This window comes from Opisthocomus hoazin, chromosome 8, assembly GCF_030867145.1.
Source record: "Opisthocomus hoazin isolate bOpiHoa1 chromosome 8, bOpiHoa1.hap1, whole genome shotgun sequence".
In the NCBI taxonomy this organism is placed as follows: Eukaryota; Metazoa; Chordata; class Aves; order Opisthocomiformes; family Opisthocomidae; genus Opisthocomus; species Opisthocomus hoazin.
In genome coordinates, this window is record NC_134421.1 from 74,318,774 (window position 1) to 74,340,239 (window position 21,466).

General features: G+C 55.7%; 1 protein-coding gene across 5 annotated transcripts in view; it reads left to right on the plus strand.

Annotated features, from left to right (window-relative positions):
• PPP6R2 (protein phosphatase 6 regulatory subunit 2) overlaps window positions 1-21,466 on the plus strand; it is a 130,586-nt gene that overhangs the window by 103,511 nt on the left and 5,609 nt on the right. For 2 of the 5 annotated variants that reach the window (XM_075429028.1, XM_075429029.1), the window contains exons 17-23: window positions 4,661-4,718; window positions 6,288-6,415; window positions 8,334-8,506; window positions 11,227-11,389; window positions 11,778-11,866; window positions 12,985-13,192; window positions 16,762-16,785. In XM_075429028.1, coding sequence (XP_075285143.1) covers window positions 4,661-4,718; window positions 6,288-6,415; window positions 8,334-8,506; window positions 11,227-11,389; window positions 11,778-11,866; window positions 12,985-13,192; window positions 16,762-16,785 — 843 coding nt within the window. Of the gene's footprint in view, window positions 1-4,660; window positions 4,719-6,287; window positions 6,416-8,333; window positions 8,507-11,226; window positions 11,390-11,777; window positions 11,867-12,984; window positions 13,193-16,761; window positions 16,786-17,423; window positions 17,669-21,466 lie in introns of those variants that run through there. The other 3 variants (XM_075429032.1, XM_075429031.1, XM_075429030.1) reach the window with 3 other exon arrangements.

The following is a 21,466-nucleotide window of genomic DNA, read 5'->3' on the forward strand; positions in this document are numbered from 1 at the left end:
ACACACAGCATGGGCAATAAACAGGAGGAGCTGGAAGCCATCGTGCAGCAGGACAGCCATGACTTGGTCGCCATCCCAGAAACGTGGTGGGACGACTCTCATGACTGGAGTGCTGCGATGGAAGGCTACAAGCTCTTCAGAAGGGACAGGCGAGGAAAGAGAGGCGGTGGGGTGGCTCTGTATGTCAGGGACTGCTTCGATTGTGTAGAGCTCAACGATTGCGATGACGAGGTTGACTGCTTATGGGTAAAGATGAGGGGGAAAGCCACCAAGGCAGACATCCTGCTGGGGGTCTGTTATAGACCACCCAACCAGCATGCAGGGGTAGGTGAAGTTTTCTGCAGGAGGCTGGCTGAAGTCTCAGTTGCTAGCCCTTGTTCTCCTGGGGGGCATTAACGTACCAGACATCTGCTGGAAATACAACACAGCAGAGAGGCAACAGTCCAGGAGGTTCCTGGAGTGTGTGGAAGAGAAATTCCTGACGCAGCTGGTACGTGAGCTACCAGGGGAGGTGCCTCGCTAGACCTGCTGTTTACTAACAGAGAAGGACTGGTGGCAGATGTGGTGGTCGGAGGCCGTCTTGGGCTTAGTGACCATGAGATGATAGAGTTCTCTGTTTGAGGTGAAGTAAAGAAGGGGGGTCAGCAAAACCACCACCGTGGACTTTCAGAGGGCAGACTTTGGCCTGTTCAGGATGCTGGTTGAGAGGGTCCCCTGGGAGAAAGTCCTGAAGGGCAAAGGGATCCAGGCAGGCTGGACGTTCTTCAAGGAGGAAGTCTTAGAGGCACAGGAGCAGGCTGTCCCCATGTGCCGCAAGACGAACCATCGGGGAAGACGACCGGCCTGGCTGAACAGGGAGCTCTTGCTGGGACTCAGGAAAAAAAGGAGGGTCTACCAGCTATGGAAGAAAGGGCAGGCGACTCAAGAGGAGTACAGGGCTCTTGTTAGGTCGTGCAGAGAGGAAATTAAAAAGGCAAAAGCCCAGCTAGAGCTCAGGCTGTCCACTGTATAAAGGATAACAAAAAATGTTTTTGCAAATACATCAAGAACCAGTGCTGGAAGATAGGGAAGGAGAGCAGAATAAACCTCCCATAATCCAGGAGGAAGCAGTTAATGACCTGCTATGCCACCTGGACACTTACAAGTCTATGAGGCTGGATGGGATCCACCCAAGGGTGCTGAGGGAACTGGTGGAGGAGCTGGCCAAGCCACTCTCCATCATCTATCAGCAGTCCTGGCTATTAGAGGAGGTCCCAGATGACTGGAGGATCACCAATGTAACACCCATCTACAAGAAGGACCAGAAGGAGGATCCCAGGAACTACAGGCCTGTCAGCCTGACCTCGGTGCTGGGCAAGACTACGGAGCAATTCATCCTGAGTGCACTCACCGGGCATGTGCAGGGCAACCAGGGCATCAGGCCCAGCCAGCATGGGTTCATGAAAGGCAGGTCCTGCTTGACCAGCCTGATCTCCTTCTGTGACCAGGTGACCCACCTAGTGGATGAGGGAAAGGCTGGGGATGTCATCTACCTGGGCTTTAGTAAGGCCTTTGACACTGTTCCCCACAGCATCCTCCTGGAGAAACGAGCTGCCCGTGGTTTGGACGGGTGCGCTCTGCGCTGGGTAAAGAACCGGCTGGATGGCCGAGCCCAGAGAGTGGTGGTGAATGGAGTTAAGTCCAGCTGGTGGTTGGTCACGAGTGGTGTCCCCAGGGCTCAGTTTTGGGTCTGGTCTTCTTTAACATCTCTATCAGTGATCTGGATGAGGGGACTGAGTGCTCCCTCAGTACGTTTGCAGATGACACCAAGCTGGGTGGGAGTGTTGGTCTGCTGGAGGGTTGGAAGGCTCTGCAGAGGGGTCTGGACAGACTGGATCCATGAGCCGAGGCCAACTGCGTGAGGTTCAACAAGGCCAAGTGCCGGGTCCTGCCCGTGGGTCACACCAACCCCACGCAGGGCTCCAGGCCTGGGGAGGAGCGGCTGGAGAGCTGCCCGGTGGAGAAGGCCCTGGGGGTGCTGGTCGGCAGCCGGCTGAGCAGGAGCCAGCAGTGTGCCCAGGTGGCCAAGAAGGCCAACGGCAGCCTGGCTTGGGTCAGCAATGGGGTGGGCAGCGGGAGCAGGGCAGGGATCGGGCCCCTTTGGGCCCCTCGCTCCCAGCAGGACATGGAGGGGCTGGAGCGTGGCCAGAGAAGGGCAGCCAGGCTGGGGAGGGGGCTGCAGAACAAGTCCCCTGAGAAGCGGCTGAGGGAGCTGGGGCTGCTCAGGCTGCAGAAGAGGAGGCTGAGGGGAGACCTTCTCGCTCTCTGCAGCTCCCTGACAGGAGGGGGCAGGGAGGGGGGGTTGGGCTCTGCTCCCCAGGACCCAGCGACAGGACGAGAGGCGATGGCCTCAGGCTGCGTCAGGGGAGGTTCAGGTTGGAGATTGGGGAAATTTCTTTGCTGAGAGAGTGGTCAGGGGTTGGCCCAGGCTGCCCAGGGCAGTGGGGGAGTCCCCATCCCTGGAGGGGTTCAGACACCGTGTGGCTGTGGCACTTGGGGACAGGGTTTAGCAGGCGTGGGGGGGTTGGGGTGACGGCTGGACTTCATGATCTTGGAGGTCTTCTCCAACTCTAATGTTCGTCCCGGTGGAAGGAAGGACTTGCCATCCAAGGTGGCGGGGGTACATGCGGCAGTGCCGGCTGCGCGTGCCGTCCTAGGGCTGATTCTCACAGCCCGGCAAATGCTGGCTCTGCTCCGCAGACCTGCAGGACCCTGGTGTGCTGGAATCCGGCAGAAGCTGGAAGCTTTTACCCCAGAAAGCGCTGGGCATGCCACATCGCTCCAGCTCTTTGGCAGCTCCAGATCTATTTTGGTGAGGATTCATTTGCTGGTTCTGCTCAGATCCTATTTTTAGCCGCTGTTGGGTTCCATGAAATATCTTAAATGACATGAAAATGTGGAAATAGTTTGGCTGCTTCAGAGTTGCTTTCAAGCGTGAATCAAAGTAGGGAGTCCTAAGATCCCTGGGGTCACAGGAACTCCGTTAAGGTGTTTGCCAGATAGTTGGGAGCGGTATTCTAACGTGGAGAAAGAGGTTTGGAGTCCAGCGTTCCTGTCTCTGTTTTTTCTGAGCATTGCAGATGTGCAGAACTTTAATAAGGCCAAAAAGTTCCAGACTAGAATGAGAGTTCAGTTGAACAGGAATTGCTTAGTTCTATACATTTTTAAAAAAATAAAATACACTTTTAACTTCATATCAGACAGCAGCAGATACTGAACTCGTGTGTGTGCAGGTGGGGGGGAAGAGTTAACTTCTTTGAGGAGCTGCTGAAGATAGCAAATGTCCATTTTAAAGTGAGCGTGAAACTGAACAAAATGGGCAACTGGGATGTGCTGGTCTTCTCTAGAAGGGGAAGGAACCCCCTCTTCTAGGGGAAGGAACAACCCCAGGCACCAGCACAGGCTGGGGCTGAGCTGCTGGAGAGCAGCTCTGCGGAGAGGGACTGGGAGTGCTGGGGGACGACAGGGTGACCAGGAGCCAGCAGCGTGCCCTGGGTGCCCAGAAGGCCGATGGGATCCTGGGGTGCATGAGGAGGAGTGTGGGCAGCAGGGCGAGGGAGGTTCTCCTGCCCCTCTGCTCTGCCCTGGGGAGGCCCCATCTGCAGTGCTGGGTCCAGTGCCGGGCTCCCCAGTTCCAGAAAGATGAGGAGCTACTGGAGAGAGTCCAGCGCAGGGCTGCGAGGATGAGGAGGGGACTGGAGCATCTCTCCTGCGAGGAGAGGCTGAGGGAGCTGGGCTTGTTGAGCCTGGAGAAGAGAAGGCTGCGAGGGGACCTTGGAAATGCCTCTAAATATCTGCAGGGTGGGGGTCAGGAGGCCGGGGCCAGACTCTTTGCAGTGGTGCCCAGCGCCAGGACAAGGGGCAACGGGCACAAACTGGAGCAGAGGAAGCTCCAGCTGAAGCCGAGGAAGAACTTCTTCCCTCTGAGGGTGACGGAGCCCTGGCCCAGGCTGCCCAGGGAGGCTGTGGAGTCTCCTTCTCTGGAGATATTCCAGCCCCGGCTGGACGCGGTGCTGTGCCCCCTGCTCTGGGTGACCCTGCTTGGGCAGGGGGTTGGGCTGGGTGACCTACAGAGGTCCCTGCCAACCCTGACCAGTCTGTGATCCCTGGAGGAGCGCAGTGTAATTCCTGGGTGAAACAGGACTGGAATCCCAGAGCAGCTGGGTGCGGCTCCGTCTCTTTTTAGTTCATTATGTTTGGTGGTTTTCTATAAGATGTGGTTCAGCTGGAGAGACCCAGTGCGGCGACTGAAGGCAGCCTTCACGCTGCGTGGGTACCGGGGGGGCTGCGAAACCGCAGGCAGGCGTTGCTGTGGTCTTCATGAAGCCTTAGAATACCCCATCTCCGAGACAGCGACAGAGGCTGTTTGCTCAGGTGTTGAATCCGACCTAAGACTGCAAACCCCACGTGTTTTTTTGAAATATTCACAAACACGAAATAATGTTTCATCTCAAAGAGGGGAGCCCACGGCACGCAGCGCCAAAGTGGCTCTTCGGGGTTCGAACGCGGGCGGCGGCGCGCGTCTCGGCGGCGTGAGCCGTCCTCGCGGCTCGCGCTGGGGCTGCCCAAGTGCTTCGTTCCCCCCGGCCGTCGCTGAAGCCTCTTCTGTTTCTTCTTGCAGTGCTCCCTTCGACCGGATCGCGGAGATAAACTTCAGTATCGATGCTGATGATGACAGCGTAAGTGGGCGTCTGGGGATACGGGTTCCGGCAAGTTAGTTCCTGCTTGAGTTAGCTGATGCCATTTTGAAGGAAAAAAGATTGCCCTGCAGTTTTGGTAGATGAATACTGGGAAGGGGACTCGTAGCTGAGTCCGGTTAAGGACCTCGGGGCGTTCCGTGTGCCCTCGGAGAATCTCCCTACGTTTTATCGCCTTGTTGAGGTTCAGCAGAAGTCCTGCTCTGCGTTGGAGGAATCTCTGTCTCTGCACTATGGATTGTCCTGATTTCCACTTTGGTAATCTTTCCATACGCCGTCAAGGGAAAAATGCAAATAGAGAGGGTTGGGTGTCCTGTGGGTCTAAATATTGCCATGCCGTGTCTTGCCTTTTCTTTTTTAATGTCCTAAATCGGTGCTGATGGAGGAAGCTGGACAGTGGCTTCAAGCGGCGATTCCAAGCTCCTGTCTGACCAAAGCTCCTTTTAGTCAATACTAACACTTAGGTTTCCTCAGTCTTAAAACATTTTCCTTTTCACCTAAAAGGTCCTATGAAGAGTATTTTTTTTCTCTCTCCTGGCTGCTCTAGGCAGTGCTGTGCAGATACAGAAAACTTGGTTTCTTTCCGAGTCTGCCAGCGAAGTCTGCAGCCACCAAGGGCTGATCTGAACGCGGATTTTTCCCCCCCGAGTGGACAGTTTTTGTGTGTGGTGGAATTCCCGTGGGCTGGGCACCCCCTGGAACAGAGCACGGGGTCTTTTAGCTCAGAGGTCCCGGGATGCTCGGACAGGGAGAGCGTTCGTGGGCTTACAGGGATGGAAGGGTGCGTGTCTGGGGGGGGTGCACCTCGCTTCCCCGGTGCTGGGTGCTGCCAGAAGGGAAGGGTGCGTGTCTGGGGGGGTGCACCTCGCTTCCCCGGTGCTGGGTGCTGCCAGAATGGAAGGGTGCGTGTCTGGGGGGGGTGCACCTCGCTTCCCCGGTGCTGGGTGCTGCCAGAAGGGAAGGGTGCGTGTCTGGGGGGGGTGCACCTCGCTTCCCCGGTGCTGGGTGCTGCCAGAAGGGAAGGGTGCGTGTCTGGGGGGGGTGCAGGGGCCAGGTGTTGTCAGGCTTGCTCAGAAGCTCCCTGCAGATCTGGCAGGAGAATGCAGTCGTTCCAAGAAATCGCGCTGTGGGTTGTTAGTCCGAGCGGGACAGCTTGCGTCCGTGCCATCGCTGTGGCATTCTCCGCGTCCCAGCCTGGTCGGTTTGCGAAGGGAACTGGTCCCAACCCTCTTCTGCGGTGGCTTCGTGTGCAGGGACGCAGCCAGCGCCGTGTGACAGAACAGCCATGAGCAGCGTGCGGGGGTTCTGCTGTTTTGGAAGCAGCGTGGGCCGAGACGCCGTCGTGTTTCTTTCTTGATCCGTCACGGGCTCGCCGCTCCCGAGCGGGCTGTGCTGCTGTTCCTCTACAGCTTGGGATGTAAAACGGGATGAGTGCAGACACCTTCGTGCCATTAGTTGTGTACAAATGCTATGAGTTTCCTCATCACTGAAGTTCTTGCTTCTGTCTCCAAAGAATGAATGGAATTTGATTTCTTTTTAATACCATTTTAGCCCAATGCTTCCCTCTTTGAAGCCTGCTGCAATGAACGGATCCAACAGTTCGATGATAATGAGGAGGAGGAGGATATCTGGGAAGAGAAGGAGATAACCTATGCAACCCAAGTTAAATCAAGGACACGGTAAGGTGAAAACAAAAGATCAGTGTCTTCCTCCCCCCCGAAAATGCTACGAAACTTCAGTTTGGTTCGGTACAAACTTAGTTACGACTCACGTGCTGCGAGGCCTTTTCCTGGCATGAACCAGAGTGCTTCCGTGTCACGCTGCAGCGGAGAGAGGGGGTGGTTTGTCTTGGGTGTGAGGCAAAGATGTGGTGACGATGGGAACACCCGGTTACTGAGTCCTGGCTCCTTCCTTCACGTTGGAGAGGAGGAGGCTGAGTTGCAAGACGGAATATTCTTGTTCAAAATGCTGAAGAAAGTGATGTTTTGCGTGAGAACGAGTGACCTCCCGTGGCGCGTCTCTGGCATTGCAAATTATTTACAGGTCTTCATCCCCTTCACAGAATCACACAGAATCCCAGCATGGCGGGGGTTGGAAGGGACCCCTGGGGATCACCCAGCCCAACCCCCTGCCCAAGCAGGGTCACCCAGAGCAGGCTGCACAGGACCTTGTCCAGGCGGGGCTGGAATATCTCCAGAGAAGGAGACTCCACAGCCTCCCTGGGCACCCTGGGCCAGTGCTCCGGCACCCTCAGAGGGAAGAAGTTCTTCCTCATGTTCAGACAGAACTTCCTGTGCCTCAGTTTGTGCCCATTGCCCCTTGTCCTGTCGCTGGGCATCACTGAAAAGAGCTTGGCCCCATCCTCCTGACCCCCACCCTGCAGATATTTATAAGCATTTATAAGGTCCCCTCTCAGCCTTCTCTTCTCCAGGCTGAACAAGCCCAGCTCCCTCAGCCTCTCCTCGCAGCAGAGATGTTCCAGTCCCCTCCTCATCCTCGTAGCCCTGCGCTGGGCTCTCTCCAGTAGCTCTTCATCTTTCTTGAACTGGGGAGCCCAGCACTGGACCCAGCACTGCAGATGGGGCCTCCCCAGGGCAGAGCAGAGGGGCAGGAGAACCTCCCTCGCCCTGCTGCCCACACTCCTCCTCATGCACCCCAGGATCCCATTGGCTTTCTTGGCAGCCAGGGCACACTGCTGGCTCATAGTTAACCTGTCGTCCCCCAGGACACCCAGGTCCCTCTCCACAGAGCTGCTCTCCAGCAGGTCCACCCCAAGCCTGTACTGGTGCATGAGGTTGTTCCTCCCCAGGTGCAGGACCCTGCACTTGCCCTTGTTGAACCTCATCAGGTTCCTCTCTGCCCAGCTTTCCAGCCTATCCAGGTCACACTGAATGGCAGCACAGCCTCCTGGTGTATCTACCACACCTCCCAGTTTGGTGTCACCAGCAAACTGGCTGAGGGTACGCTCTAACTCTTCATCCAGGTCGTTGATGAAGAAGTTGAACAAGACTGGGCCCAGTACTGACCCCTGGGGATACCACTTGTTACCGCCCTCCAACCAGACTCAGCGCCGCTGATGCCAACCCTCTGAGCTCTGCCCTTCAGCCAGTTCTCTATCCACTTCTCCGACTTTGATATAGTCCATCATTAAATAAAGTTAATTCTAGAATTCTAAACCTGAAAATGCGATCAAATGAGACAGGGAACAGTGGCCGAGACCTTAACGTCTGTTTGCCTGGCGTCAACAAACTGATTGTCCCGTTCAGACACAGAATTGATGCCAGACTGGTGCTGCCCTTGCCGCGGTTTTGCCCGCCCCGGTCGGTCCCCAGCCCTCCGCGTGTCCCTGCAGCACAGCTCCCGTCACAGCGCTGCTGACGCGCGGTGACCAGCGCAGCACTGCGGGGCCGCAGCGGGAGCGGCTGGGGGGGTGCCTGCTGCTGCCTCTCGAGCTCTGTGCCTGGGGGGGGGGAGATGAGCCCTGCACCAGGCGCGGGCAGTGCAGTCTGCGCTTGCTCCCTGGGGCGGGGAGGAGGTGGGTGAGGGGGGAACCGGCTGCCGGAAGGGTTTTTTCTAATCCCGAGCTCTGCGATGCAGATTTGGAGCGTCTCAGACCTCCGAGAGTTCGTCAAAAAGCGATCTGGAGAACGGAGATCATGATGGCAGCGTGGACTCGGAGGAAGAGGAGGAAGCAGAACAGCAGCCACCTCCTCCCTCAGCAAACAACAAGAATAACGTTTCTGAGCAGAAAGACTCTGACTCCTCCGAAGGTAAAGAGCTCAGCACAGCATCGTCGCGTTGGAAGCGCGGTCTGTAACCGTCTCTGCAGAGCAGCAGCCTGCAGATTTCTGCCAGGGTTCACAGAATCACAGAATCACAGAATAGTAGGGGTTGGAAGGGACCTCTGTGGGTCATCTAGTCCAACCCCCCTGCCCAAGCAGGGTCACCCAGAGCAGGGGGCACAGCACCGCGGCCAGGCGGGTCTTGAATATCTCCAGAGAAGGAGACTCCCCAGCCTCCCTGGGCAGCCTGGACCAGGGCTCCGTCACCCTCAGAGGGAAGAAGTTCTTCCTCAGCTTCAGCTGGAGCTTCCTCTGCTCCAGTTTGTGCCCGTTGCCCCTTGTCCTGTCGCTGGGCACCACTGGAAAGAGTCTGGCCCCGGCCTCCTGACCCCCACCCTGCAGATATTTAGAGGCATTTCGAAGGTCCCCTCTCAGCCTTCTCTTCTCCAGGCTGAACAAGCCCAGCTCCCTCAGCCTCTCCTCGCAGGGGAGATGCTCCAGTCCCCTCCTCATCCTCATAGCCCTCCGCTGGACTCTCTCCAGTAGCTCCTCATCTTTCTGGAACTGGGGAGCCCAGAACTGGACACAGTACTCCAGATGAGGCCTCCCCAGGGCAGTGTAGAGGGGAAGGAGAACCTCCCTCGCCCTGCTGCCCACACTCTTCTGGGGTTGTGTAATCCCACCCGGGCCGATGTGGAGTGTGAATGTCAGGTGCTGGCTTTCCCCTCTGAAATGCCAGGGAGACGGAGCCGTGCCCGGCTTCCACGGCGCAGCCGCGTGATGCTTCCGTTACGCTGGGAGAACCCCACGGTGCCAGGGACAGTAGCACCACACGTGCAGCAATGCTACTAGCTCTTAATACAAGTGCTAACGAACAAAATGTGAGTGGAGGATTATGGCATTAACTCCTGACATCATAGTGCCAGAGTTTCATGCGGACCCTTGCCAAGTATTTCCACGCTCCGTGTATCTGCCTGCTCTGCCTGATTGCCCCTCTGGTCTTAGTGTGCGTGGTGCCAGCCCCTGCGTACAGTGCCTGGAGGGAGACCGGAGAGGCACGAGGTTTGCCCGGACCACGGTGTGAATGGTGCTGTGCAAGCTCACGAGGCACGCGGTGCTGTCGGCAGAGCAGACTCCGTCAGCCGAAGCAAAGGGAGCGAAACGTCGGTGGCCGTTCCGTGTGGAGCGAGCATTGTCGGTTTAAAAGCGTTTGGTTTTCAGGGTGACGGCTTTGTGCTGTAACTGTGAGCACACTGCCTGTTTATTGCCGTAATCGGCTCTCTACACAGAATCCCAGCATGGCGGGGTTGGCAGGGACCCCTGGGGTCCCCCAGCCCAACCCCCTGCCCAAGCAGGTTCACCCACAGCAGGGGGCACAGCACCGCGGCCAGGCGGGTCTGGAATATCTCCAGAGAAGGAGACTCCCCAGCCCCTCTGGGCAGCCTGTTCCAGGGCTCCGTCACCCTCAGAGGGAAGAAGTTCTTCCTCGGGTTCAGCTGGAGCTTCCTCTGCTCCAGTTTGTGCCCGTTGCCCCTTGTCCTGTCGCTGGGCACCACTGCAAAGAGTCTGGCCCCGTCCTCCTGACCCCCACCCTGCAGATATTTAGAGGCATTTCGAAGGTCCCCTCTCAGCCTTCTCTTCTCCAGGCTCAACAAGCCCAGGTCCCTCAGCCTCTCCTCGCAGGAGAGATGCTCCAGTCCCCTCCTCATCCTCGCAGCCCTCCGCTGGACTCTCTCCAGTAGCTCCTCATCTTTCTTGAACTGGGGAGCCCAGCACTGGACCCAGCACTGCAGATGGGGCCTCCCCAGGGCAGAGCAGAGGGGCAGGAGAACCTCCCTCGCCCTGCTGCCCACACTCCTCCTCATGCACCCCAGGATCCCATCGGCCTTCTTGGCACCCAGGGCACGCTGCTGGCTCCTGGTCACCCTGTCGTCCCCCAGCACTCCCAGTCCCTCTCCTCAGAGCTGCTCTCCTTTCAGTAGTGTCAGGTAGTTTCAATTCTCAAGATGAACCAGTATAAACAACCTGTGGGTAGCGTACACCAGTTTAGTCACCCTTCCAGAGACTGTGGTTCAGTTCTTGGGTGAGCGTAGACTTGGTGGATCTCTTCTACTCTCCGTTTTGTTGCGTGCAGATCAGTTTGCGCAACAGACCCCCGCAAAGCTTTCTCTTTCTTGAGAAAAGGTGATGAAAAATGTTTTTTTAAAAAATTGTGGCGTTCAGAAGTGTGTTATAATGACTAAGGAGTAGGCTGGGACTGTAAAAAACAAATTATGTTCTTAGTCTTGCTCAAGATCACTTCTGCGATCTTAAACATTTTAACCTACGTATCAATTCCTCGCCTGTAATTGCCAAAATTAAACAATTAGTGATTGAAGTGGTTGACAGCCACGCCACGTAGCTTTTGAGGGGAAACCAAGGCGCTTGGAGCTCAGCTGACAGTCACTGGCTCAAAGAACGAAGGCATTCGTGATCTCGTTTTTCTAAATTGACGCTTCTCCTCTGTGGATAATGTTAAGATTTATCAGGAGAGGGATTTTTCAGCGGGTTGTCGGTAAGCAGTGAGGCAGGCACCTTCCCGTAGGTCTGAGAGGAGTGCTCTTGGGCGGTCGTTCTGCTTTTGTCTCTGGGACCCCTGGAATCCTTCTGGGATGGCCAGAGGTCCTGAAAGCTCACGGGAGCTGCGGGCTGTTGTGCTGTGTCTCCAGGGTCTGGATGGACAGCGGTGTTCGAGCCCGTGAACTCCAAGCCCCCCGCGCCCTGCGTCGCCATGGATGTTGGCTCGAGCGTGTGGGATTCGGCGGCCCCGGAGAACACCACGCCGGAGGAGAAAGGGTGGGCAAAGTTTACAGACTTCCAGCCTTTCTGTTGGTAAGAGGCGCGCGTTCTTTCAATTCCTTTATCACTTTGGAATGAAAGAGTGTTTGAAAGGTGGTTTGGTGGAGTACATTGGCTGTCATCTTTTCTTCTGCCCTTTCCCTTCCCCTTGCTACCCCTTCTGTTTTGTAATGTTGTCTGAGTGTTCTGGATCAGGGCTTCATACTTCTCTCTGCCTTCCAGTGCTGCTAACTGGTGTTAGCGCTCATGTCTGATGATACAGGAATAATTCGTGTATCATCACGGCTGCTACGCTAGGAGTATCAAATAAGTAAATGAATTTAAAGTTAAAAGCCCAAGTGATTTCTTCTGTTGGGGATACTGGGCAGCGCAGCCAAGATACCTGTACTTCATTCTCAAGACTTTTCCCCCCCTGCTTTAGCTCAGAATCAGGTCCACGATGCAGTTCTCCTGTCGACACGGAAAGCAATGATTCCGAGGGAAACCCGAAGCAGAGTCAGGACAAGAACTGTAAGTGAGAATGTTACCAGGAGAAACAGCTGTGTTGTTTGAGCCGTTTGAAATTCTGCGTAGCGTACCAGGCCTGCTGGGGAGAGCGTCCCTCCCGTGTCGTCTGCTTCGCCTTGCCTGAAGGCTGCCTTTCGTATGAGATCAAGCTATTGAAGTAGGAACGCTGCAATCCTGAGCCTGTGTTGGGGTAATATTATTCAGGGAGAAAAGGATGAAATTGAAGTTAGTGAGAGCTGATGGCACGGAGATGATTTGTTTGTAAACTGTTTGGAAGTCCTGTTGTAACTGTACGCTTGGTTGTAAAATCACTTGCCAGAAATGGAAAGGATGGGGTAGGTGATACTGCTGGTAATTGTGCCGAGCCAGCTGGTTACCTTCCGTCTGATTTCTTTCCCCACGTCCTTTCTGAGCAAGGAAAAATAAAATTTAACAAAGGACTTCCATGGAGCTAAGTCACCCTTTTTCCTGCAGTAACCACCGCGAGGTGGATAACGGTGGCGGGGAGGGCACGGTCCCTTTCCCTGCCGCGGGCACCGTCGGGTGGACTCTGCCAGCGGCGCTCGGTTCAGCGGAGCTCAGGCCGGCTGTGATCCCCGCTTTGGGTGTCCCCTGAGCCCGCCCGGGCCGTGCTCTCCGGCCAGGCGCCGGGCGTCACGTCGGGCTGCGGGAGCAGATGCCAGCCGTGGGAGGAAGAACACCTCCTGGCCGCTTTGGCGAGGGGCTTTGCTGGCACGTGGAGTCGAAACCAGTGACCGCTTCAAAACGTGTCGCTGCTTAAATTGTACCATCACGAGTTCTCCGAGCTAAGTTGAGGTAGCAGGGACCCCAGGGACTGCCTCAGGCCTCCAGGCAGAGCTGTCACCGTTCAGCAAGTGGAGGAGATGGTCTCTGCGGTTTGTAGGAACCACAGGCAGGAGGTGGTGGAGCGGGGCTGGGGTTTTCCCTTGCTTGCAGAAATAATCCTGCGTGCTGTGGGACCTGCACGGAAGCCATCATCCCAAACTTTGCCGTGGTTACAAAGACCCCATTTTCCACCCCCCTGCTTCCCCGGGCGGCGCCTGGGGAGCTGTTCCTGCGGTGTGGTTCGTTTTGCCATGCGAGTTATTTACTTCCCTCAGTCAGCACTGCCTCTCCCTGCGTTTGGAACGTCTGCGTCACGAGGAAAGCACCGCTGGTGGCCTCGGACAGCAGCTCCTCGGGAGGCTCCGACAGCGACGAGGAGGAGGACAAAGCCGATGTCGTCACGGAAACCATCAGCACAGGCTCGGGCCAGGAAACCATCAAGCTGACGATGGATGCGAAGAACGAGAAGGCTGTTTTCACCAGGTGCGAGGGGCATCTCCTTGGGCTGGGGCCCTGCGCTGCCCGGGTTTGAGCCCCCGGGGTGGTGGGGGTTAGTGTGTTGCTCTTCCCTTGTAGACACCGTGGTTCCACATGTCCTGGGTGAGGATGTCTTACAGCTCTCTTGTCACAGGGGGGTTTGTTTGAAGAAACATTTGCGGCTCACGTCACAGAAGCGTTGCCCGGCCGGCCGGCTGGCTGCCCAGGAGCTGCAGGCCTGGGCTGGTGGTGGGGATGCTGGGTCGCATGGCACAGAAGAGTCAGGCAAAGCCTCCTGTGATGGCAAGCGCAAGGTGCGACGTGGAAGCAGTGGGCGGTCTGGCAGGGGAAAGATTTAAGTGACCCAAGTTGTCATCTTCCTCTCATTGTCACAGTAGCATGTTATAGACAATGAATGGAAGGAGCCTGATGAGGTTCAACCAGGGCAAGGGCAGGGTCCTGCCCCTGGGGAGGAACAACCCCAGGCACCAGGACAGGCTGGGGCTGAGCTGCTGGAGAGCAGCTCTGCGGAGAGGGACTGGGAGTGCTGGGGGACGACAGGGTGACCAGGAGCCAGCAGCGTGCCCTGGGTGCCAAGAAGGCCGATGGGATCCTGGGGTGCATGAGGAGGAGTGTGGCCAGCAGGGCAAGGGAGGTTCTCCTGCCCCTCTGCTCTGCCCTGGGGAGGCCCCATCTGCAGTGCTGGGTCCAGTGCTGGGCTCCCCAGTTCCAGAAAGATGAGGAGCTACTGGAGAGAGTCCAGCGGAGGGCTGCGAGGATGAGGAGGGGCCTGGAGCATCTCTGCTGCGAGGAGAGGCTGAGGGAGCTGGGCTTGTTCAGCCTGGAGAAGAGAAGGCTGCGAGGGGACCTTCGAAATGCCCCTAAATATCTGCAGGGTGGGTGTCAGGAGGACGGGGCCGGACTCTTTGCAGTGGTGCCCAGCGACAGGACAAGGGGCAACGGGCACAAACTGGAGCAGAGGAAGCTCCAGCTGAACCCGAGGAAGAACTTCTTCCCTCTGAGGGTGCCGGAGCCCTGGCCCAGGCTGCCCAGAGGGGCTGGGGAGTCTCCTTCTCTGGAGATATTCCAGCCCCGGCTGGACGCGGTGCTGTGCCCCCTGCTCTGGGTGACCCTGCTTGGGCAGGGGGTGGCACTGGGTGACCCACAGAGGTCCCTGCCAACCCCGACCATGCTGGGATTCTGTAATGATAGAAACCACAAAGTGCCAGAAGCAGATCTGGCCGATGTGGAGATGTGTTAGCTCTGGGGCGGCAGTTTGGCTGGAGTTGCGTGGCCTCAGGTCTGGCCTGCTCCAGTCATCTGAGAGGGGAAGATGCTTTTCAAAAAGGAAGCGTCTAGTTCACGTTGGTGCATCCAGAAATGCTCCCCAGTTCTAAGATATTTGGGTTTTTTCCTCATAGTCCTTAGAAGTGTGTGGGGTAGGATTCAGCTAGTCAGAGTCCCGGTGTTTGTGCCTCTGACTCAGGAGCAAGTGTTTACGTTTGTAAAGCTGTGGTGAGGTGACTTTTTTAGATGGGCAACGTGAGCTGCTTGTCGTGTGTACACGCTCCAGCAAACGGCTACTAGGAGGTGAAAAGCAGTGAGTTAGGAAACAAGCGAGGTTACAGAACTAGGTCAGACTGTGGGAGGAAGTTGACCAAAGGTATGTTTGGTTGGGCAGCTCAAAATTGGGTTTTTAATAACGTGACTGTTTGTTGTTTTGATGTCCACCTTAAGTGGCCTTTGCTCCTCGTGCTTGGGATGAGTGAGATGCCTGGGATTTCTTTGTTTGCGGCGCGGTGTTGATCAACAGAGTTCGTCTGTATGCGTAGGGGTGGCATGGCCAGGCGGGCTGGCGTCACGAAACGTGGAAGATGAGGAAAACCAGGACGCTGCCTGCTGTGCTCAGACCAGCGTCTCCTTTTCCAGTTTTCACCGCACTTGATTTACATCTAATTAAATCCACTGGCACGTGTGTCTAAACCGAACTCTGTGCTCCAGATGTTTTTCCTCTCTGAGCGGGTGGAGTTTGTGAGTGGAGTGTGTCCCACGTGGGACTGTCTCGGCTCGCAGCAGCGGGGTGAATCTTACTTGGCCTGTTCTTCTGTCTTCCCTGTGTTTTGTAGCAGGTAGCGGATTTTTTTCCGGTTGGACTGGGTAGATGATGTGGGCTCTGCTGCTGTGCCAGGCAGCACGATGTGGAATGTGTTTTTCTCTCCAAGTGTATGTATCTTGAGCACTTGCAGTAAGGACCAGGCTTCCAGAACGTGCTCGGTTTTACGTGGTTGCAAGTCTACAAAACTAATTCCATCCTGGCAAAGAGGGTAAATACTTGAATAACCACGGTCTCCACTTTAAGGGTGCCTGTAGCTTTCCACGACTAGAACCGTAGCCAAAATAGCAGCTGTGGGAAGACAGAAGCCTGTTGCAGAGCTGGTGGTGTCGGCTGCTCCAGGTTTCTTCTGGTGTGTGAATCGCCGTACCGACCGGCGGTGATGCTGGAAGCGTCCTGGTGCGCTCGGCTCTCCCGGACCAAGCTGCCTTCGGCTGGAACGGATGGAGTTTAACGCAGCCAGCCAGGAGTGCAGATGCTCATTCCTTACCACGTTCCCTGATGATTCCAAGGAAATGAACCATACTGGAGGTTTAAGGATTTCTGAGACTGAGTGTGTGGTTCTTGATGACTTTGGACAAGCGCTTCCCCAGAAGTGCTGAGCTTTCAGCCCACCACGTTCCTGTTTCTGTAGAAAAGGGTCTCCCCTCGCCTTTCGTCCCTCCCTGCAGTACTCAGATCTCCTCGGAGTTCCACAAGGACTCTGTAGATCCCACCATCGCTAGGGTCCTGAAGGCCCCAGATGTTCCGGTGTCCGCCTCCGGTACCGCCCATGACCAGCATCTCAAACACTGATGCTCTGCCAGCCCGTACCGCCCCAAATTTAATAACTTGTCCTTGTGGGGCTTGGTAGAGTGTCCCCCATGGCAGTGCTGCTTCAAGTAGCCGTAGTCGTAGTTTAAAAACCTAAATACATCTGAAAAAATACATCTAAAAACCTAAATACATCTGAAACACCTTCTTTGTGTGTACAAAGAAGAAGGTGTTTCAGATGTATTTAGGTAACTTTTCTAATTTAAACGTATTTAGCTAACTTCCTTTCCCATATCTCATTCCACATGGTAGTTTCCTGTGAACAGTTCTGCAGAAGTTCTCTGAAGAGCTTCCAGTATTGCCGAATCCCGCTCTTTGGTAACTTGAGGGTTGGACTAGATGACCCACAGAGGTCCCTTCCAACCCCTACTATTCTGTGTGATTCTGTGATTCAGAATGTGCGTGAGGCTGGAGAAAGATGCTTTTGTTGGTGTATTTTATGTGGAAAATGCCGTGTTCCGTGGTTGTACTCTTTGAAATGTTCCCTCCTGTGTCCTCCTGGCAGGAGCACTGCCTGAGGACACGGTTGCAAAGTTATCTCCTCTGTCTGTTTTTTCAGCAATCTTGACTGTTTTCTTTTTCTTCCTTTCTTTGCTTTCTGTTTCTGCCTCTCTCGCTGCCTTTCTCTCTTGCTGTGGGTGTTGCTCAGAGTACTGAGACCTGCGGTCGGAGGGTACGTATGACGCTCCCCTGCTCAGCGTTCCAAACATCCACCTGACAAGTCATTGCTCCCATTAATTACTTCATACTGGGCTGGAAAAAGAGCTGTCGGACTGGGAGAGCTCTTTTCGCAATTAGTTAAAACAGATCCTAGAAATTATATTTTGAAAACATAATTTGAAGTTGCGTGTAGTCCTTTGGGAAAGCACGCGCGCGGCCGGCGTGGTCGTTGCCGAGCCGCTGGAAAGCAGACGCCGTGTTCAGCGGCGGCGTGCGGCGTGCCCTGGAGCTGCTGCCGCTCCTCCTGTTCGTGAGCTCCGTCTGCACACGGGGCTGCTGTCGTGATTTGCGGAGGGAGGTGCGTGCTGGGGTCAGGATGGCTGCGGGAGAGCCCTGCGGGCTGCCGCTCGCCAGCGCACGCGCTGCCGGAGCCGCTGCCTGCGTCAGGCACCCGGGGTGCTGGGCGCGTCGCACAGCAGCACCAACAAATATTTTGCTTGTATCTATAAACTCGTGGTCGGTGTGTTTTCCAAAGGCTCTATTTTTAAAAAAATGCTGTTTATTTTTCCCCAAAAGTTTTCTTTCTGTTTTAAATTGTGGGGTTCTAATGATTACTATCTGTGATTCATCCATTTAAATGAATTTTCCCAGCTGCTGTGCAAACCAGCAAGACTTCGCTGCGAGTTCTGGATCAGAAATCAGAGACAAAAAGAGAAATTCCCTGTAGCGAGCATGTCTTGTGACTGTTCTGTTTGAGAGGAGCGTGTTCCAGAGCCGCGTGAGCTGCCAGATCTGGAGCAGAAGCAGCGCCCGACTGCTCCGAGCAGGGGTTCGGGAGACGCAGCCGGAGCCTGGGGGCTTCCAGAATTGGAAGCGGTCTGGTATTTTGAAATAGTTGCGGTTAAAACATGTACTTAGGTTACTATTTAAATAATTAATAATGTCATTTTAACAGCCTTCTGAAAGTTTTCTGCCTCTTTTGTCAGCGGGCGAGTACGCACGGCGTCTGTCTCGCAGGACGCGCTGTCAGGCAGTGCTTTTTGCCGGAGGAATTCAGGAATATTCCAGCGGTTACCAAGCGATCCGAGAAGCTGTGCCAGGAGCGCTCCCGAAGCTGCTCAGGGCAAGCACGAGCTGCGACGGTCTCGGGAATTCCTGCGAGGCTTTGCTGCAGCTGGGGAAGGCGTCGATGAACGAGAGGGCTGAGCGTGAGGGCTCTGCCGGGCGTTCGCCCCGGCCGCGTTCACCGGTCTGTGGCCGACAGGACCAGCAGGAGTCAGACTTGGTTTTATGGGGAAAGCAGAATAACGAGCGCAAAAGTGTGCGCGGTGTGAGCAGTGCTTCTCGTGGGAGACGACTTTTTAATTGTATGTGATTAACCTGAGCTTTTGCGTTTCTTCTTCGTGATTTTCAAACGCTGTCGGAAGCGTTCTGCTGCTGAGGTGTTCCAAGAAGGTTCCTAAGCAGCTGCTTGGAAGATGAGCTGCGCTGCATTAGTTAAAAATCTGGCTGTTGCTCTGTATGGTGATCGTGGGCTTGGGCTGTTTGTAACTTCTAATTTTTCTTTCAGTTTGTTAACTTCACCTGAAATGCTTTTTTCCCCTTTTATCTTTTCTTTTTTTTTTTTTTTTTTTTTAGTTTTTTAAGAAAAATATGTTTGCTGTCCGCTTCTCCCCAGTGCCTCCTCACCTGCCTGGCTTGGATAAGCAACTGAAAAAGAATTTCTAGAGGGGAGGCCGGAATCCATCTGAGCAATAGCGCTTGCTGTCTCTTAAAAACAAATGGATTTCTTCAGGGTCTGTGTGATACAAACTCTCATTTAGTCCGTTCCTCAGCTTCGCAGGCAGGCCCTGCGAGTGCTGCAGCGGTTTCCTTAGAACCGGGATGAAAACAAGACACCAGGAGCCACTTCTGCATTTTGCAGGAGTTTCCGCACTGCGGTTTCTGTAAAATCACGGCAAAAGTCTCCTCTTGCTTCTGCCCCGACGCGGCTCGGGGGCGACGGTGCTTGGCTCCCGTTCCCACAGCAGCGACGAGCCCGAGTGGTAGCTCAGAAATAGCAGCTGGCAGCGGTTCCTTCTGGGGCTGGGGGGACCCCGGGACCCCCATCTGGGCTGCCGGGGCGCGTTGGGCGACGGCGACGGGAAGCGAGCGTGCCGCGGGAGGTGGGGCGCGGAGCGTGACGCCACTGCTGCTGTGACCTCCTGTGGAGTCTCCTTCTCTGGAGATATTCCAGCCCCGCCTGGACAAGGTCCTGTGCAGCCTGCTCTGGGTGACCCTGCTTCGGCAGGGGGTTGGACTAGATGACCCACAGAGGTCCCTTCCAGCCCCTACCATTCTGTGATTCTGTGACCTTTGGCTGCATGTCCCTGCGTGTCCCTGCACTGTTCTTCAGAGAGAAACGTAAAAGTGACTGATCCGAGGTCCCATTTCGCCAAAGCTTTCCCAATCAAAGGTGAACACTTAATGCACTAATTGGCATAGATGGGATCTTCGAAGCTGACACAAGAAACATGTAAGTTCCGTCTGAAGATGAGGAAGAACTTCTTCCCTCTGAGGGTGACAGAGCACTGGAACAGGCTGCCCAGAGGGGCTGGGGAGTCTCCTTCTCTGGAGATATTCAAGACCCGCCTGGACAAGGTCCTCTACAACCTACTGTAGGTGACCCTGCTTTGGCAGGAGGTTGGACTAGATGACCCACAGAGGTCCCTTCCAACCCTGACCGTGCTGTGATTCTGTGATCTGAGATCCCATTTCACCAAAGCTTTTCCAATCAAAGCTGAACATTCAATGCAGTAATTGGCACAGATGGGATCTTCTGAGCTGACACAAGAGACATGTGACTGATCTGAGATCCCATTTCACCAAAGCTTTTCCAATCAAAGCTGAACACTTAATGTGCTAATTGGCACAGATGGGATCTCCTGAGCTGACACAAGTGTGGGCCGTTTTCGTGGAAGATTGCACATGAATTTGGAAGCCAGACCTGCCGCGTTGTGTGACTTTGATCAACAGCCAGCGAAGAAGTCCCCGGCGTGGTGAGCAGCACGGCTGCCCGTGCACCTCTGCGTGTCTGCCTGGGGCTGGTCCCTGCAGAGCCCGGGTTTCGGGGACTCGGCGTGGGGCTGGTGTTCAGGAACGCTTTCTCTGCCCATCTTGCTCTTTGTTTAGAGTGCTGGTGTTCTTCCTAGCGTGTCTTCACCGTGTTGGGTGCTCTGTGATAGGAGTTGTTTGCCAGAGAGGGTAGAAAGTGTCTAAAGCGTGGCCTGGGAGCCGTAGCAAGCTGCAGAGGTGGGTGGAACAGAACTCCAAGGCTGTTTCCTTCAGCATCTAATCCTTCTGTCCCGAAACACCTGAAGCCCTCCGATCGTGCGGGACCACAGCCTGCGTTCTGCACGGACCCGCTGGCGGTGAGGTGCAGGTCAGCGCTGCGCCCGGCGTCGGGGGAGCTGCGGCGGGTGCTGCCGGCAGCGCGGCGGGCACGGCGGGGTGGGCTCAGCCTGTGCCAAGCCACCAGCGAAGCTCTCGCAGCTTGGGTCGGCGGCCGGGGTCGCCGTGGCCAGACCGGTGGGAAGACAGGGTGAGAGAGGGTGGGTTTTGCGGTAGCGCTGTCGAAACGGGGGTGAAAAAGAAGTTTGTGCAGTGAAACTGGGCCAGAGAGGTGTTCAAAAAAAATGGCAGTGCTGAAGTGTTTTGTCTGTAAAGCTGGTGGAAATCTGCAGGAAGGACTGGGTTGTCAAAAGGGAAGCGAGCTCCTGAGGTTTGCATCTTCAGAAACAGGACAGCACGTCGCTGTATTTTAGCTGGGTGTCAGTTTTGGTACAGAATGGGTTTCTGGCAACTCCAGTGATGATGAAGCGTGCACCTGGTTGAGTCCTGTTTTTCTAAGAAGAAATTGCAGCTCAGGGAGCACAGTTGTGTCGTGAGCCGGAGGAAGCTTTGCACTTGCAGGATTTGGGCATTACAGCAAAAAGTAGTGAGCAGCCGGTTTGTAGCACCAAAGGTCGGGCAGGAGGATGTGGAATGGTTCTTGGTTTCATGTATCAATATCATATTACATGTAGAAAAAGCTGAGAACGCCATCCTTATGGCAGATTTCTCTCTACAAAGTTGACAGAGTTGAACCCGTTGCTTGAGCGAGCTGCCAGTTCTCAGCAGCGCGTGAAGCGCCCGTCTCTGCGAGGCGTCCACACGAGTGCGGGAGAGCGAGTCCTGCGCCCGGTGCGGGCTCCTTCCCGCGGGGCTCCCAGCCGGAGGGAAGCCTTCTCCAGTGGCCACTGGGAGCCAGAGCTCGTTGTCCTGAGTCCCTTGAGCCAGCAGCGTGCCCTGGGTGCCAAGAAGGCCGATGGGATCCTGGGGTGCATGAGGAGGAGTGTGGGCAGCAGGGCGAGGGAGGTTCTCCTGCCCCTCTGCTCTGCCCTGGGGAGGCCCCATCTGCAGTGCTGGGTCCAGTGCTGGGCTCCCCAGTTCCAGAAAGATGAGGAGCTACTGGAGAGAGTCCAGCGCAGGGCTGCGAGGATGAGGAGGGGGCTGGAGCATCTCTCCTGCGAGGAGAGGCTGAGGGAGCTGGGCTTGTTGAGCCTGGAGAAGAGAAGGCTGCGAGGGGACCTTGGAAATGCCTCTAAATATCTGCAGGGTGGGGGTCAGGAGGCCGGGGCCAGACTCTTTCCAGTGGTGCCCAGCGACAGGACAAG